Raw genomic sequence first — 19,787 nt, forward strand, 5'->3', positions numbered from 1 at the left:
TGTGGCAATTTCATGAATACAACAGTGTCCCATATATATTTTTCTGTAAAGGGAAGTCCATGGAGTTGAATTATACAAGCTCATTATAGAGTGTTTTTTACCTTTCTCTCTCATTTGAGTGTGTCGCCTTGTATCTCTTCCTCCCTCTCTTACCCCCGTTCCTCTGCCTCCCTGGAGTGAGGCTGGGTTAGGGCTGTGCCCAGGGCAGGAGGCTGTATTAATAAGACATACTGCTGTGGAAAGGTATAGATCAGAGGAGAAAACAGCGCCCTGGGCTAACGCACAGCGAGCGAAAGTAGAGAGGAAAGAGAAAGAGAGAGAGCTAGAAAGAGATGGATTGAAGGGAAGACATAATGCCTAGGGTACTGTGAAAGAATAGATGGCTCTCGGTCTTTGAAAGAGCAGAAAACAAAGAGTTGGAGGGGTGAAGAAGGGATGATAAGGTCTAAAATGATGAACTCAGCAGGAGGGCTTATAAGAGGGCAGTGATGGGAAGGATTTGCGAGATCTGAGGTATATCTGAGGTGTCTTGGGGCGTGTGGATAAAGGAGGAGATCAGCGAATCGGTCGAGGAATAAAGATGGTGAAGTAGGTGCCTTAAAGACATGCAGGTCTTTGGGTTTTAAAATGAAGCCTGACTGTGAAAACAGAGCAAGTCACGAAGCAAAATGAACTCCAGTCAATCTCTTTGACCAGCGATTTGTCACCATATTGTCTTTTTTTTTTTTTTTTTTACACATTCAGGCTCCATCGTGTGCAATTACCATTTCATATATAAAAGTAGACCGTTTATCAAGATGCCAAACGGAGTCAAACTCAGATAATGGAGCATGGTGGGGTGAAAAAAAGTAGCCCTCTTTTATTTATCACCATGATTTCCATGAAGGAGTCCATTTTATACCCTTGTTAGTATGCCAGTGGTTTTAAACAAGGAGACAAAAGCGGTTGAGGGGGCGTTTGGCTATGCCAATCTAAAAATGTCTGAAACTGCTCTCCCCAGCACGTTCTGAATTAAAGCCATTGTGATGGTAATTTTGTCACCTCTAATGGACAATTAGATATGCTAGCAGATAGCGAGCACTCTGCATAACAATCTCTGGGTTCTAATTACCTCGCCAAATGGAGTGGTTGCTCATGCGCCTATGGATCACTAAAGCAATAAGACAGCGGAGCGCAGATAGATTGAAGGTGAAAGGGGGCAGTTGCTGTATTAAACTTATCCTTCCCTGATAAAAGCCTGATGGATGAGGAGCTGTGTGAACTTTCATACATCTTTCAAATAATGGCTCCCTTCAGAGCTTCCCTCCATTGGCCCGGACTCGCTGTGTTTGCGCTCGAAGCTTTTGTATGGAGGCATATTGAAAGCTGTACGTTTTCTATATGACATAGAATAGTTCACATTCTTGAGAACTTTTGTTAAATTGAGCATTTACTCTGGGGCAAAATATGTTTTCTTGTTTTTTTACATTGCAAAAAGGACCATGAATTCATGAAAATCCAAAATTACCTCCTTTTTTATAACTGATGAGGTTGCGCTGTACATCAACTCATAATTTTTCCTTTAAAGAGAGATATGTGTTTTGGTGTTTTTCTCTGAGCTCTTCTGACTTCTTTCAAGTATGTGAGCTTTGTTGGGAAATGGTAATCAAATTTAATTTACTATATAGCATTTTTCAAACAAATGCAATGCAATTCAAAGTTTGACTGATAAAAAAAACAATAACAACAAAGGAAATAAGCACAAAGGTATCTCAACAATGGATCTTATAAGCAGAATAAATATAAACCATAAACTTGTTGTTTATGTTAAAAAGTATTAATATTTCCAGCTCCTCTCAGATCCTCTGGCAGGTTGACAGATTTTTAGGATCATTTTCTTAAGTGCAATATTTGGTGCAATAGTTCAACCACAGCAATCCTCAATTGAATTATTTAAACGTGCAATAAAACTCTTGAATGGAGGCTAACATGTTGCACACATTGCATATAATATAATGTTTATATTGTTATTCTTTATTTATGTATATATCTGCTGTACACTGCAGCGTCACACATATTTTTTGTATTTTACACATTTTATACACTCAGCACATTCTGATTTTAAAATCATTTTGGATGTTTTTCTGACAATAAATATTCCAGTTCACTGACAGGTGGCCTGCAGACGGACCTGCAGCTGCAGCTGTGTTTGGGAAACTAAAAGTGTTCAATCAGACAGTGCTTGAAGCAAAGGCTGTTACCGACCAGACAGTTTGTGATTGAATCGGGAGCACTTGATTGGACATACCCTCAACAATAACAAGGCTGCAAAACCCCCCCCCCAAAAAAACGATAAAGTTTGATATATTGCTGAAGCCAAAATTGTGATGACAATCCTGCCTTTATATTTAAATCCACCACACGTACTCATACCACTTAGTAACCAATTAATAACTGTTGCACTTGTTGATAAAAGTTATATTTTTTTTGCCAAGAGATTTAATAACCCTTTAAAAAACCTAATTTAATATGCCTTTGATATTAAAAAGGTAATAGATAAAAAGCATCCACTAAAATTTGATTATATCGTCAATGCTTAACAGCTAATACCTCCATTAACATTGAATATTTGCTTTCTCTATCAAGCCAGCAGCTATTATGTAAGATTTTTGAAGGGTAAATAATTTGTTTTGAAAATAGGATTTTAATTTCTAGTGCCACTTTTTGTACAGAATGAATATGCAGGCAAATAAATGCCTGTTTTTATACTGACATATTGGACATGGGGCTACAGCGGAGGGCCAAGTTCGTAACTCTCTCAGTAATACTAAGTGATCTCATGCTCTCACTGTCTCTTGTCACTGTGTTAATTTGTCCTCTGCATGTCGAGTGTCTGGTGTTATAGGATTTCTGTGTAAGGGCCTTAATTATTGCCCTCTTGTGCTCTGACTGTTAAAGGTCAGTGAGTGTGTGTGTGCCCATTTGTCTGAGGAAGAGGCTGGTGCTCGAACCTTTACACAGCAGTAAAACCCTTCTAACGGGAGCTACATGGTGTGCGGATCTATTTGTTTTGACTCATTTGTCTGACCCACAAGAAGTAGAGAATACTGGTTTGTCTTTTTATGAAAGGGCAATATAATTATACATGTTTTGAATGTGTGGTCATTGGTTCCACACAATTTCTTACTCTCGTTTTCGATTGCCACAGAGTTACTGAACAGTTACAGTGTTGGTAGTCACTGGATGACAGTTACAAAAGTAGACACAACTATGGCAAAACTGGTATAACCACAGCGACATGCTAGTCTGTACTGATATAAGAGAATCAGTAACAGGTGTAGCAGCTTTGCTGCTCGACTCTTGGGGTTGGGTATTTGGGTGTCATATGCCGTCAAAGAGGGTGAATTTGAATTTAACATTTGATTTTCTTCAAAGTTTGCATCCTTGACTCAAGGATGAACTGATTAGATTTTGGTAGTCAGTAGTCAAAAGGCAAGGTCATTCTCTTTTTGTTTCCTCATATCTGTACAAACTGACTCAATTTTGGTGGTCAAATGTTACTGTGACTTCGTCTGTCTCATTTTTGTAATGGGGGATTACCTTGTCTTCTCTAATCAAATGTTTAAGCAGTGCTTACTTAAAATTGATAGCAAAACGCAAGTTTTTAAGGAAGTAGATGTCCCTTGTGTCCAAGTTGTTTGGGCTGCAGGTCCTTAACACAGTCTTAACTGCCTGCATGTTAAGTGGTCAGAAGAATGGACTTGAAATCCTGAACTGAAGGTGAAGAAAAGTTACATTATTAAGGGTTTTTCTTAAGGTTACTACAACTTGGATTTTATTTTAAATTGATTAACACACAAATTTGAGTTTAAATTTTACAAAAAAATAAGTTCAGGCAATTATCAACATTATTATGTCAATGAAATTCAACAAAATTAAGTTTGCAACTTAAAAGGGTTATCATTATCAATAAATTAGCCTTTTTTAAAATCCTGCATCCATGCATTTAATTAGGTGGTGGTCTTTTGTTGCTTGTGCATCCATCTTATCGATGATTTTCTTATAACACCTCTGTTTGTAGGGAACTGTAGCCCTTAAACTTCACTGTACCCCTAAAGGAGAACATGGAATATGCAGGGGTGGTGATAGAGACAAGGGGTGTATTGGAATTGAGCCAAGAGATTAATGTCTTTGTATGTCTGTAGAGTGTTAATGATGAAATTACATGATGCATTCAGAAGTATCTGTAATCAAACTCTCCATTGTCTCCCTCTCTTTGCAGGTGATGAGCTGTTATACCGCAATCGTGATGGCGACGTCATCAAGTTCAACGTCGACACTAATGAAAAGACCATCTTGGTGCATAACAAGAAGTTTGTAAGTCTTTTATCATCTTCTTTTTTTCTCTTTACTTTCTCGCAGTCAGAGGACTGGAGAACTGACCATGGCTGCCCATGAATTAAATTAAAAGTTTTCTCACAGTGTCAGCAAATCAAAGCACCCAAAGCTCTTTTTTTATTACAAAGCTTAATCAAATGATCCATTATTGCTGTGAAATGTGAACTGCATAGTTGAAACTTGGGGCATGGCTTTGTTGGGAGAAACATGGCGATGGAGATGTAGCATCAGTGCTGCAGCGGCGGCTCTGGTGACGACACACAACATTATGCCCGCCATCAAATCTCCAAGCCGTGGTGCAAAGATTAATGCAACTCCCATTTGCTTCAGGACCCGAGCAATCCGTCAAACGCAGTCATTTAAAGACTGGTTTAATGAAAAAGTACCACGCATGGTTAAAGGTCTCATCTTTTTGTCTTTTTTCCCCCCTTCTCTTACATCTGCCTTTGCCTCTCAGGAAATGTACAAAGCCAGCAAGTATGAGGTGTCTCCTGACATGAAGCATGTGCTGCTGGCCTACAACGTTGCACCGGTGAGCTTCTCATTTGTTTGCTTGTTTTTTGAATTAGCAAACTGACAGCCAAATATGTCAGCCGCCTCCACAGGGGAGGGTGGGGTGTATATGCTTTCAGTGCAGCGAAGGCAGGGTGAGAGAGGAAGGAGGCAGGGAGGGGAAAGTAATCATGGCGAGGTGTGAAGGCCTGTCGCACACCACTGCCTGTCAGCAATGGCGGCAGCGGGGGCCAGCACAGCCGAGTGGAACTGTCGCGAGGGAGGCAGAAACACAAACAAACCCCTCGGCGCTGAAACGGGCTCGCAGGGAGAGAAACAGGATCTGGGAACAGGAAGCATTGGCTGGGAATTTATCATTTCTGCGCCATTCTGAATAAAGTGTCCCATGAAGACATGAGCTCTGCGAGCACCTTGATATGCATCAAAGCATTTCAGCTCCTAATGTAGGTAGATCAGATATATTGAATCATTTTGCAAGCCGATGTGTGTGTGTTTACTTCGTTCTGCTCCACCACTGAGTCACTGTGGAGAGTTTGCGCCTATTGTTAGTGTGTGAGAGATGCTGGGAGAGATATAACCTTGTGTTATTGCCTGAGATGAATAGAAAATATTACGACACACCAGAGATGCCGTGTGTGTTGCGCTGCATTTGTTTGCATTTATTATTCCATCCAAACCTCCATCACCTTGATAGATGACAGTCATTCCTGCTCGACGCTCGCTGTAGCAGCACGCACTCACTCACCAGCAGATGCTCGCTGGTGTCGCACACCTCATCTCTATAACATGTTGCATGGATCACAGGAGTTCACGACAAACACAGTGTTTGCGTACTAACACACAAACAAACGGTCCTCCATTTGAATTTGAATGTGTCTCTAGTTGGCAGTGACTTCATACGTTCTGCATTTGTAGCTCACATGATATTTGTAACGTGCAGTTGTTGTGGCGGTTAAGATTTCAAAGATGAAAGGTGAGTGCTGGGGATTTATTTTTAGTTTTTTTCATTTGATTCAATTTAATTCAGTTCAATTCAAGTAAAGTCAAGTCAGTTCAATCCAAGTTAGATTTATTGGCATGACCATAATCAAACAGCATTGACCAAGCACATTTCAACAGTCGTCTTTAACAAAGAGCAGTTTAGAGAAAGTTTGTCAACAACATTATTTAATGCAAGCTGAACATACCGATGGACATCAGCAACAATATAAAAAATAAAAAAACACTAGTGTGTATAGTGTTGTATGTTTTTGTAGAATTAAAATCCAATGAAATCCATAGTAGCTTAAATAGGAGAAAGCCAAATATGTTCATGCTGAGAGTAATAAGCTCCTTTTACACAAATCAATGACATGATTGTAAAATTGCGGGGTACAAAGTTGTCTCGTATTTAAGACAGCACAGAAACTCTGTCTGTGTAAGCAAGATAGCCAGCAGGACGGGACCACGGATAGGACAGATGTAACGTTTTGACGTTGTGTTATGTGTGTGAACCAAAAGCAGCTGTTGGCAGTTAGCAGCTAACTCAAAGGAGCAGATCAGCACCCAAAAATGTCTGCAAAATGGGAAAACAATGAGATCTGGGAGCTCTTTATCTTCGGCCGCCATGTAACAGAAATGGTTAAAGATTATAATTGCCATGTTATGCCACTGGTGTTGTTCAGAAAGCACTGCTGCCACATTAAGTCATACTTCACACTAGAGGCAGAAGCAGTTGTGTAAAACATCACGCCCTTCACACGTCTTTTGCTTCCGCGATGCTGGCATGCTGTCTTAAATCACACAGCATGATGTTGCTGTTACATTTAGGAGTAAGTCTCTGATTGAAAGTATCAAGGCTTTTTACACCTAACAGTGATGTCATAATGTACTGACACACCCTAAAGTACATCTGTACATCTCTGTAGCCAGGTCTTGGTATGTAATGGACCTGTGCACAAATATGAACCAGATAAAGGAATCTATAGCAATATTGTTATGTCAACTATATTTTGAAGGCATTCTTTTTTTCTTTTTACATGTGAAATCCACATTGATTTGTACTAAATGACAGAAATAAATAATTCAGTTTTTGTCAATATATCAGGGTGAAACTGATGGCTGTTTTCATGTTAAGTGATTTAAAGTGAATCTTTTCCTGCTGCCTTTTCTCTCAGGTGTACCAGCATTCATACACGGCCTTCTACATCATCTGCAGTCTGGATACTCCGTAAGTAGGCGACAGGGCTGCACTCTTCCATTTATATTGTCTCATCTCACCTGACCTCGCTGTGTGTGACTCTGAAAGCAGCTCCCTCCCACCTGTTCTCACAACTGTCCTCCTACAAAGCATCTGTGACATCAGCTACACTGTTAACCTCCAATCTTCCAGCGATGTGTGAGGTGAAAGGGTTATAAAGTAATTTGTGACCTTGAATTGCAGCCATGTTTCCTGTGACATCCACAGATCCTACATCTCAGGAGTTAAAATGCCTGGAGGAAGGAGCACACATTAAGCATGACAAGTATTTGTTGCAGTTTAACCCTTTGATCATCATTCCTGTGTGTTAAAAACATAAGAAAGGTGTAGCTAAAAATGTTCATTATGACAAAGAATATTTTTCTCGTGATCAACAACAGAAAATGTCATGAGTTTCAAAGGCCAGAACTTGTAGCACTTGATTATCTGCTGCTGATCAGCAGCTAAGACATATTAGGGCCATTTCAGCTCACTTATTTACCTTTAAATCACATCCACTCCAGGTCACAGTGATTACAGCACTGTCAGCAGCTCTCATGCTCAAATCTATATGTGTGCTGCCACCTAGTGGTAACATACAAAAAGAACCACCTCAGCAGATGACCTCATTCATCCTCGGCTCCAGACAAAGACATAGAGGCAGTGGCACCTCTAATTCTGCAGCCTGCACTGCGCAGCACTTTTCCCAATGAGGAGAGGTGACACTGTTATAGAGCGTGGGTATTTATGGATACACTTAAACCTTTGTTCTGAGATGTGCTACACTTGTACTTCTCCTGCAGCAGCGCTGGGAGCAGACAGTCACGGTGTATATGTGTCTGCACCTCTGTCTGATAGCATTGTTTTCTCTGTCTGTGCACCCAAGGGCAACGTGGAACTTAAACCCTCCGGAGGTGCGAAATGCTCAGCTGCAGTACGCAGGCTGGGGACCCCAAGACCAGCAACTGGTAAGAAATACAATGTCCATGATCCCCATGGATAGGCAGATAGCCTACTGAGCAATCATGTTTCAAAGATTCAAGCAACCTTAATTTTTTAACACATAGCCATTGAAACTCATATTTAATCCTTGGGAAACTGAAGCAAATTCACTTTTCTTGTGGAGCTTTCAAATGTCTTTCACAAGTATTTAAACCTGTGAATTCCCAAAAATTAGTGTGATGCCTTTCAAAATCATGGGAAAACAGGCCATGAGAAACTTGGTAACAAATGTTCCACAAATTGCAAGAAATTAGTAGATTCAGATAATTTTTTTTTTTTTAGATGGTTTCTAGTATTTTTTTCCTTTCTTTTTCTTTTGTTGTTGTTATTGTTTGGTTGTTGTTTTGTTATTTTCTTGTACTTTTTATAACTCTTTTTTCTAACTTTTTTTTTTTGTCGTTTCTTTTTTTGTTTCTTATTGCCGTCCTCCAAAGTTTTTGAAAGAAGTCCATTAAATTTTCTCAGGTTTCAAAGGGTTAATATGGATAAAAAGTTAAAAACACGGTCTGTTCTGTCAGCATGGTTAATGTAACCATGCAAAATATATGCAAAGTGCTAACATGCAGTCTCCTTTAGTGCCAGTTTGTAAAGTTAATGGAATAAAGAATTAATGATTTTGGGGGAATTTATAGCGGCTCCCTAATGGGAGGAGTTGGAATGAGTTATGAAGAAGGTATAAAAGGTACTAATGTTTCCCATGTTAAAACCTGCATTAATTGAATTTTGGGCTACTTGGAGGGCAGCACAACAAGCTGTAAACACAACACTGACAGATCATCAGCTCCTAAAGTTGATGTGGCAAATATGTGGACCATAAAATCTGAGCGGAAAGATGCTAAATCGCTCAGCAGAGCTGAGAGGAACTGCAGAGTCAGGTGATGAGTCTCTGTGGATACATCGCTATGACCAACACCTTTTCATACATGTAGTCATTTGTCCTGATTGTTAAAGTAAAAATTTGATTAGAGCAGCTTTGAGGTCACCTAGTTTGCAATTATACGCAGATGCCAATTTGCCAAATCTTTTGAAGGGTGCAGCCCATGAAGGTGGGTCAAGTCTAACAAAGAACAAAACTAATGGTGCAATCAAGTTCTCCTTGTCAAATTACAATGTCAGATATTTAAGGAAATTAACCTTAAACGGCTGAGTAAACATCAGTTCTATAAAGGGACCATTTCCATTGTACCTGAGGTTACAGTCAAAGTTGTTACATTATGCTTAAACACACAATTGACACCTGGCAGACTGAGTGTCAGGGCAGTACAACCTCTGATTAATAAAATGTCCACACAGCTAATAAGAACAAACAGTGGCGTTTACGCCTGTCTTCCATTATTCACACCCTGCAGTGGCTTTCTCATTGATGCACTTTACAGGAGATTGATGATCCCAGTACAGAACACGGTTACTTTATATTTTGTGACTGTACGACCTGACCAGGATAACCTGAATGCTCCATTACATTGACCAATTGTCCACTATACTAAATAATGGTTATAGCCAGTATGACGGCATCCACTGGTTTGTGATTTCCCACTTAATGGCCTTGAGTGTGGCATTGCTTGTTCTGTTTTTTAGAGCCAGAGGTGACCACATTTGGACAAGAGGGCAGAAGGGTAGCAAGGGTGGCACAGTGAATTTACAATAGATGGTTAGCTGTGATAATACAAATGCTAGTATTTTCTAACATTAAACAGGCTTTGTAATTTCTGTTGTTAAGTTTGGTATTTTAAAATCGGGGTCCATGAGGATTGATTTGCTTTTGGAGCCAGCCTCAAGTGGCCATTGGATGAACTGCAGTTTTTGGTACTTTGCATTGGCATCATTTTTCAGCCTTTAGAGGTTGCCACTTTGCTGCAAACAATTCAAGTTGTGTCCTCGAGTTTGTTAACAAGACAACTGCATTTTTTTTTTTGGAAGAAAATTTGATGACAGGCCTTTTTGGACCATTATGACAAAATCAGTCTAGAAAGACAAAACTTAAAATGATCCAGTCCTTGCATTAGGACTCAATCATTTCAGGGGCAGCAGATTTCTTAAATCAATGGTAAAGTATAAGTAAAGTATGAGTTTGATCTTGAAAATGGCTTGCACGTATTATTATTATGTCCCTCAGGGTGTAAATTATCCCAATGATTCACTCAGATTTCCCAGTAAACTCATTTCAAATTAAACACTGTTGTTTGAATCACAAGATGCAATGGGCCTTTGCAACTCTTCCAAGATGAGTCATTTTCCGCCTCCATCATCACGCAGTCAAACTTGTCAGAGCATTAATGAGCTGCAGTGTGTTGGTTTGCAGGGCAGACAGACTGTAAGTGATAACATCCTGCAGCACAATGCTATTAATTACCTGTTATCTCGTCAGTGGATTAATTAACACAGTCGCTAGATTGATATAGCCTCAAGTTTCCCACCATTAGTCATGAAATGGTTTTACTTCCAATGGGCGAGTTATGTTAGTGTGAAACTGAGCAGCAGCTGGTTGCCCTGAGGGCTTAGATGTCCTCTGTCGACGAGGTGGAGGTTAAAGTGAGAAATGTCCATCGGCTAAAACAAGCAGTCTGCAGGCCAGGGCATGTGTCGTCGTATTTAGGAATCTAATATACATAAATCAGCCCACCTGCTATCCTGTTTCCAAATCCCTTATGCACTTAATTAAATCTTCTGTACTTTCCCATAGAGCATGAACACATACAATCCCATATGTACACTCACAAACACAGCTGTCCAGCCACATGTCAAAATATTTATGAGGCTAAAAAGTTAATATGGTAGATAAGGTGCATCTTATATTCACAGGGGCATTGGTCTGCACAAAGATGTTTCGTAAATGTAGGTGGCTTATCTTCAACATGTGGCTGACACACATTCACACAAAGTTTGGACACTCAGCCCCAGAGAACCTAACATTTGTAATATAGAGAGACTGATAATGTGTGTCTGTGTGTGAAAAAGACTGAGAAAAAGAGACAAACTGTAAGACATTGTCCAAATCACCTGCAGCATGAGACAACCTTACTGACTGAAATTGTCAAATATTTCTACACATCTGGACAATTTACCAGTCCTTTTGGTGAAGTAGTTTGGTGGAATTAATATTCCAGGCCCATTTTTTTCTTCCAGTTGTCCGTATAACTTTGTAGAGCCATGTTGTACCACTCAAGGTATCCAGGCAGGTTATTCAGATGTCTTCTTCATGTTGCTGTGGTACCCATCCCCTTCTAATGATTGGCTAAAGCCAGGCGGCTACCGCCAGAAGTTCAAACATGATGAACTCAGGCCCTAAGGATGTGCACCAGACTTTGGAGCCAATTTGACATAATCCTAGTGGCCAAAGCATGTCACTGCAACCGTCAACTGGTCTGTCACATAATGTCATTACATCAAGAAAGAGACATCTATAATTAAGTGGATTTTTTTTATTTTACTTTTTAGCATTACCATCCCAGCAGCATGACTTTTATTACTATCGGGATTAAATCATTTTATCCCCATTTAATTTGTTCAGTTTACATTTTCCTACCTAAACTGCACCACCTGAAAAATACTGAATTGCATCACTGTGTTGGTTCAGTTGCACAGATTCACCTGCCCAAACTTTGTATAAGCTCCTCCAAATTTTCTCGCTGAGGGTAGATGTGGATCCAAGCCATCACTGGCAGATTTCTACCTTCCTTCACAGAACGGGGCCAGGTCTTCTCACTGTGCTGTGCCCTAGATTAGCTTCTATACAGGGACTCCATCTGCACCAAAGTGACACCAAACCACATGGGCCCCGAGCTAGCACCTCCTCAAGAGAAACTAATTGTGACAGATTCTGTGTTACCTTTAAAGAGATTCAGGTTGGCTAGAGAAACTTTTAGCCCACTGGGTAGTTTCTCAGTGTGTTTACTAAATGCCACATTGCTGAACCACAATGTATGGGAAGAGTAGGAGATGGCAGTGCTGATCTTTTTCAGTGTAGAAAGAAGTAAAAAATCAACATTCAGATCGCGTAGGCAGCTACAGTATTGGATTTCCTGCAGAACATCGTCCCATCATTTACACTCCTCATAGTGAATATATTTTGGAGAATCATTCACAAACTGATACTATGATACCAGCTCGAGGCCCAGAGATTCTGTAATCCTTGAGATACTGAGCAAACCCTTTGCTGTAATAGCCTGAGATTGATTTCAGCATGGCATTAAGGCTGTAACATTTTAAAATTCCAGCCCCAAGAGCCGCCCGCCCTACCACGCTCACTGTGGGTGCTGATGATCTATTATTCTCTGTAATGAAAGAGTTGACCTTCAGTTATCTTGAAAGCCCTGCAGGCCTGAAGAGGAGAGCGTCAAAGTCAAAATTTGGTCCCAAGGTTTGCTGTCTTATCAGACGTTGAAAAGGCTTTTTTTTCCTCTTTGTACTTTTGTCAAAATCTTGGGTTTCTTTACAATAACAAAGTGATATTGCCAACATCCAGTGCACTCTCCTGTGTGTGAAAGGTGAAAGTGCTAATGTGTTTCAACCCCCGGGCTTGATTTTAACTTTGATAGCAGCCTCACTCAGGTGTCCCACCTGCAATGTTATGTATCATTATGAATACCACACTGTCCTCAGGTTACCTCTTGTGCATGTCGATAATGATAATGTAACATTTTATTCACAATACGGAAGCTCCTTGTATGAGGGTTTTAAGTCAAAAATATCTACAGATCAGCGTCTGCAAAGCTGGAAGGGATTCTATTCTACTAACAGTTTCACATGACAGAGGCTGCTTGAAAAGACACTCTTATTATGGGTTTTCCAGTTTAAATATAGTTTGTCTATTGTTTTCTAAAATGTGAATAAATGTATTTCCTCTCTCCGGCTCTTGTAGATCTTCATTTTTGAGAACAACATCTACTATCGCTCCAGGGTGGATAATCGCTCCATTCGTCTGGTGTCTACCGGCAAGGAGGGCGTCATCTTTAATGGGCTCAGCGATTGGCTGTATGAAGGTAAGACAGAAAAAAAATATAAAGTATATAAAGATGGATGGTAATATAGCTCCCCATAAGTCAAGCTTAAACATCTTGGTCGCCCCCTGGTGGCTGGCTGCAGTATGGGTCATAAACTCTCCATATGAGTAGATTGAATGTCGGCAAAAATTAAAAACTCGAAGTACACATCAAATTAATTTTTCCCAAAGATAGCCTCTGTCATTATAGGTGGCTTTTATCACACTGATGTTTTCTTTTAAGTGTTGGTGCAGTTGGTTTGGTAGGATGTATGGATGAGACCTTGACACCGTGGCTCCATCCCCTAATAACTGGGCTTCATATTCTGGATATTTTGGCATCATTATTGTACAACTGGAGGAAGTAAAGACACTTTCTCCACTCTGCCCTTATATAATGCTTTTCTAGTCTTCCGACCACTTAAAGTGCCTTTACACTACATGTCAAATTCACTGAAGGCAGAGGCTACCGTACAAGGTGCCACCTGCTAAGAAACCATTCATAAGCACTCGAACTCCGATAGTGCAGTATTGGGAGTAAATAGGGGTTCAGTATTTTGCCCAAGAATACATCAACATGTTGACTGGAGGAGCCGGGGATTGAACCGCCAACCTTCCAATTAGAGGAGGATCCTGCTTTGAAGGGGAAAGTACTCACCAATCGTCCTATATGCAACATGTGACAAGAGGTCGCAGATAGATGGTGCTTCATTTTAAAGGCTCTTGAGGGAGCAAAGGTTCAGCACCACTGACTTGAGTCATTGTGACCAACATGTCAAATATTTACCTCTTTTTTTCACTCTATCTTCTCTCTCTATCCCATTACTTTAATTTGAGCACTCTGCAGCTACCCATATATTAGCGAGTAATGACATGAGACAGTGTGACTCCCCAGCGTCTGCATCCACATTAGTATTTTTGGTGTGTAGCACTTGATTTCTTGCAGGTAAATTAAAAATGGAAACTGTCAATTTGCTCCTGCTTTACACAGCCACGAAAATGAATGAATGTTCTACATCGCTTGATTTGCATTAATTCAGTACTGCCGTATGTTGTACACACTCTGATACAGATGTCATGGTGCTCTCCGAGCGTCAACGCCACCGATCAAAGCTCACCTGTGTGCCTTGCAGTGAAAAACGTGACGGCGGCTGTGTTAGCATTCGCCTAATGAATTTATATCCGCTGCGCTGGGTGCACTCGCTGCTCCAGTGGAACTGCGTTTTAATAACAGAGTGAGGGGGAGATGGGGAGCGGCGGGCACATAGATATAGAGATAGCAGAAATAGAGACAGCCTGTGATATACAGCAAGCTTGTAATCCTCGAGTTACACTATAAAACAATACATATCTGTTTGGTAATGTGAGTGGCTGCCACCTTGGAGGCCTCTGGGGATTTAGAAGCTGTGACACGGAGGTTATCTGGGGTCACCAGTGCACCAGGATAAGAGCTGTGTGGCTGTTTCCTCTTCTGCTCTGTTTCGTCTAATTTCATCAATCCATGGCTCCTCTTATCTCTGCATTAGCCAGACTGACATTTGAAACCACGTCCATCCTTCAAGAACAATATCAATTCTCAGCCATTTAAACATTAATCAGAGCGTTATTGCAGTGTCTGACCCCCCACCCCACCCAACTTGTATTTATGCGCTGCTGAAGGCCTGGTAATTTACACTCATTATTTATTGCCGGATAAATCTTTTTTTCTGAGAGATATAGCAGAGAGAGAGAGAGAATCAGCGTCATCATGTGGAGATAAAAGTGAATTGTGCAACAACAGAATTGCATTTTGTTTATTTCTGTCCATATTTTGTTGTTTCAACTCTGGTCATTCTGGGGGCTTTCGCTTGTGGTGCAGTTGACTTGTTTGTGGTTATACTGACAGCTTTTCATATTATTTTGTCCGTGCCACTATTAAAAGGGGCAGACCAAATAATGGTGAAACTGATTCAGAATCTTTAACAGGAATTGCACATCAGGTTACACAGGACTGTTGATAAACCTCTTGAGTGAAAATAATGAGGGTAAACTGAAGTCAAGTGTTTTTTAGGATTATTAAGAATCAGAAGTAGTGTATATCTCAATGAAAGAACAACAGAACGGGGTAGAAATGCCCCCAAAAGAATGACTTGATTACAGCATAACATTTCCCCTATTAAACATACTTGACTTTGATTGGTAGTTTAAAAGCTACATAGATAGACTACATGGCCAAAAGTAAGTGGACATTCTGGTTGTCAGGTGATGTTTTCGTGGTATTTTTTAGGGAGAAAAACTTATATGCTAACTTTTGTTGCAAAAGCTTTCCTGGGTATATAACTGCAGTACATATCCAGTTTACAGACATAGTACTCCAGTAGCTATAACACAAGGTCACCAAAGAATGTTCTCCTCATGTTCCTAACCACTCTAACAGAGCTGCCTTTTCCTTTCACGCCCTGCAAGCTTCGAATGAGCTGCAAGGCATACTAAACTTGGGAATGTTACCCTACTGACATGTTTAAAAGTATAATAAATTAAGTTTTTATAGAAAAGGTTATTGCCTTTAACAATTGCCATTATTCGCCATGATTCCTTTTGACCCCTAATTCTTGTATGTTTTGTGCCCGCTGTTGTGTTTTGATATGATTTTTGTGATTCTATCTGTTTTGTACTTGTAATTGATTTAATTTTGCTGCCCTTCTTGATCAGGGCTCTTTAGTATAAGAGGTATTGTGTCTCATTTGGATTTTTCTGCTTTAAAAAATGAAGATAAATCTGGAAAGAAATGATTTTTGGGCCTAGCCTTTAATTACAATTAAGAGAAATCGTAATGCTACATCATTTCCTGTTTCAACATGACATTGTCCCCGTGCACAAAGCCACTTTTATTAGGATTCCTTTTGCTTGATCTGCACCACACAGCCCTGACCTGTACCTCACAGATGAATAAGAACACCGTGAGCCTGACCATATGAGTGGTCGACCTCACCAAAAATTAATCTTGAATGGGAGAAAATCCCTGCAGCCAGGTCCCTAAATCTTTCTGAAATCCCTTTCTAAAGAGAGGGTGTGTGAAAAATTTCAGAATGAGATGCACGATGCTCTGGAGTTCCACAACAGTTTGCCAAAATGCTTTCCAAGTAGCCGATGATGATGATCTGATTTATTTTTATCTGGTTTTATTTATTTATTTTTGCTAATATGCTAAAAGTCCTTTTCATTCCTATTAAAGATAAATCCTTTTTGGGTAAAAAAAAAATGTCTATAAGCCTGTAAATAGATTTGGCGTTGGCCCAGTGGTGATGCCAGCAGCTGCAGGGGAGCTCAGAAGCCGCGCCAGGTTGTGTAATGTTTACATTCATCAGCGAGACTGCAAGGCGGAAGATTTTCCATGCTAATGACTCAGACTCGGTTCTGGCCAAGGTCAAGCTGAGGCTCAGACTGCTGCAGAGGAGAAATGAGGTCTTAAGCTCTGGCTGTCGCTGCGCGGCAGATTTGATGCTGAGGGGTGAAAGGTTGGCAAATAATCTCCCAGGCTTGAATATCCTCTTGCCTGCACTGCTGTCTTAATCCATGAATGTGTGTGTGTTTGTAGTGCACATGCAGGAGAGACAGAAAGAAAAAAAAAATTAAAGAGACACAGCCAAGAACCCCGTCGGCTGTGTGTAATAGTCCAAAACGCCTGAGGAGAGTCTCAAGTGTTCTGTCATCTGTCGGCTGTCTGATTATTGAGGCTGTGCTGATACTGACACATCCTGCAGTGTGACGCAGCCCGAGGAAACAGCTGTTTATTGGGCTCTGGTGCGCCGAGATAAAAACCCGGCGTCGCTTTGATTTGAGTCATGTTTGCCCCATAGATGTTTGGCTAGATGACTGTTTGCATCGAGAGGCTGGTTCATAGCGTTGTGTCTGTTTATCGCTCTGTTTGTGGCTGAGCCTGCGGGGCATAGAGTTACCACATAATCAACACTTGTGCGCTGGAAAGGGGAAGATTAATAAAGGGAGTAAAAGTGTTGGTTTTTAGTTTGGTGTGAATACAAGCTGAGACTGATGTGAGACACTCAGTTGGAAATAGTTTTGTGGAACTTTTTTTTTAGTGCATCGAAGATGCATCGCCTGGAGGCTGCCACAGAAAAATCAGTTTTTGGAAAGTCAGTATTGGTCAGTCTGCTCCAAAGACACTAATGGATTTTTTTCTTTTGCAAGATTCTGCATCTTTTTGCTGATATTGTCATAGTAAGATGCAGAATTGTAGTTACTGGTTGTTCTCCCACTTATAATGAATTTAAAATCAATTCTTTTTTTTTACTTCTCAAACTATAATGCTGAATCCAAATGTCTGGGCTTCACCGCACTTGCAAATTTGTAGACTTTGTGGGCGCGTTCCCAGAAAGTCTGCGAGTAGAGCCTTCTAAATCCACATTTCACCCAGTCCTTAAGGGGCCTGAAGAGGATTTTCTGCAGACTTCTACAGAGTTTGCTTTTGGTGCAGACTTTATCAGACTTTACTGATTTACTAAAGCACAACTTGTTGCTATACAGATGTGACATTGTAGTTTTTTTTCAGTTGCACATTAGAACACAAAACATTACTTGATTATGTAAGGCAATGATAATATTCTACCATGTCATGATACAGAAATATGTTAAAGAAAGGGTAATCAAAGTGCTTTTTTATTATTGCAGCCTGCAGGCTAAAAGCTGTGCAGTACAATGGCAACTATGTAGGCTTAAAAATATGGCCGAAAAATAGCAAAAGAACATCCTCCAATGTATGTAAAACCCATTTTATTTAGTCATAGTCCATGTAGTTTGTATTTAAATATATTTAAATATGTGCAGCCATAGTTGTAAAATACAGCTGCTTTGACAGTGCTTTTGGTGAAAGAGGGCGACAGCGTCAGATGAGAACACAGCCAGACAGAACCGGTCGCGCTGTTATTACATGCTGACAGATGGTACCTGCTGCATCACTTGAGAACATGGCTGGACGAAACCTGTCGCATCGCATGAAATGTGGCAGGATATAGGAGCAGAATAGGTGGTAGATGGGTCCAACAAACCATGGACTTTAATGCGGCCACAGAATATTTTATACTGTTTTTAAAAGATAGAGTAAAACTCCTTGTGAGGAGTGAACTGAACTTTATGTGTAAAATCGATAAAATGCCTCTTTAAGGCACAAGTGCTTAGCACCAGAAAGGGAGACCAAAAAATAAAATATAAAATATTATATAGTGTTAAAATATACATCCATTCCTTTCAGAAAAAAATGCAACACTGCAGAACATTTTAAAAGGTTGTACGTGTGCACTTGAAATACCAATTGTAATCGCTTTTCTTAAGTGTAAAATTAAATAATCTGTATGAGGTTTAAGGTGTGTGTGATATTGAAAAGGATAGTTCTATTTCAATGAAACTGCCTCTTATATTTTAAATAATTAAAATATATGGGCTACATCCTCAAATTCTTTTTTGTCCTCCTCCTCTTTTTGCTTTTTATAGACCTGAAAAAAAAAACTGTTATCATTCTCATCTTTGGAGCGAGCCACAAAGTGTAGACGAGACTCTGAAGCTGCAGAGCAAAATCTCACCTCACTCTGTCATGTGCTTCTCTATTCCTGCTCAATTATCACCTGCACTGTCACCTCAGTCAGCGCGGTGGTAACTGTTTTGTATTTATAGTAACAGCTGTGTAACTGACATGTTTTGGCGTGTAGGGTGGAAAACTAGAATGCCGTGTCATCTAACTGAGCTGCTTGTCACTGAGCCGGGAGGAGGGTGTGCCTTTGCTGTCGAAATTTCAACTCAAGCAAACCAGTGACTTTTTTTATCTCATAGATCAGAGGATTTTGGCATGCTATAAAGTTTTGGGTTTTTTTTAATGGTGCAGACAGTGCAACACAGAGGTGGATTCACAGGTACAACAATGGTATGAGTGTGGAAAAATCATCAAAGCACACAAAAAGAAAACAATTTGAATTTTCATAATACATGTGTATAAATCACTAAAACCAGGAAAGAAAAGAAGGTGAAAAATAAAAACTGTGAAATTATAGTCAAAAAATTCACATAGTAATGTCTTTCAAAATGAGTAAAATTTGGGAAATCTGTCAAATATGGCACCTATGTTTATTTATTTGATTGTATTTGTGTGCAAGGGGGAAAATTATTTTTTTTAAAAACTAATTTTTTTTCCACAAAAACAACAGTAGGTATAGTAATAATGCAATAATATTTTGGAAAAATAATATAAAATAATATATAAAAAAGCACTATTAATCATAATGATAATTATAAATAATACAAATAGTAATCCAAATAATAATAACAATAGTACATATAGTAATAATGCAATATAAACAATTTGGGAAAAATAAATTAAATAGCAATATTTGTAATGATTTTAATCAAATAAGACTGACAATGATACAACAATAATTATAACAATAATAAAAGTAGTAGTATGATTACTAATAATACATAATACATCAATAATTTTACTTGTGTCTGGAAAAAAAAATTCAACAGCTGGGGTGTAATAATATTTAGTTTGGAGGGTCCTGGCTGGGATATGTAGGTGGGGGCACCGATGTCACCAGCTGTAGAGGGAAGCTGTGACTGGAGTGATGATTTGTCCATTGACATTAGACTGTGACTGACCTTAGTTTTGTCTTGTGGTAGAGATGACTGTAGGATCGATGCAGTTGTTTG

General features: G+C 39.7%; 1 protein-coding gene across 5 annotated transcripts in view; it reads left to right on the plus strand.

Annotated features, from left to right (window-relative positions):
- The window catches only part of LOC121960626 (A-type potassium channel modulatory protein DPP6), a 269,989-nt gene that overhangs the window by 204,183 nt on the left and 46,019 nt on the right, over nucleotides 1-19,787 (plus strand). For all 5 annotated transcript variants that reach the window (XM_088072016.1, XM_088072017.1, XM_088072018.1 and 2 more), the window contains 5 exons: nucleotides 4,262-4,356; nucleotides 4,835-4,909; nucleotides 7,047-7,099; nucleotides 7,995-8,076; nucleotides 12,972-13,092. In XM_088072016.1, coding sequence (XP_087928142.1) covers nucleotides 4,262-4,356; nucleotides 4,835-4,909; nucleotides 7,047-7,099; nucleotides 7,995-8,076; nucleotides 12,972-13,092 — 426 coding nt within the window. The remainder of the gene's footprint in view (nucleotides 1-4,261; nucleotides 4,357-4,834; nucleotides 4,910-7,046; nucleotides 7,100-7,994; nucleotides 8,077-12,971; nucleotides 13,093-19,787) is intronic.

The sequence above is a fragment of the Plectropomus leopardus genome, chromosome 21 (assembly GCF_026936395.1).
Source record: "Plectropomus leopardus strain MGB_pleo_1.0 chromosome 21, ASM2693639v1, whole genome shotgun sequence".
Lineage (NCBI taxonomy): Eukaryota > Metazoa > Chordata > Actinopteri > Perciformes > Serranidae > Plectropomus > Plectropomus leopardus.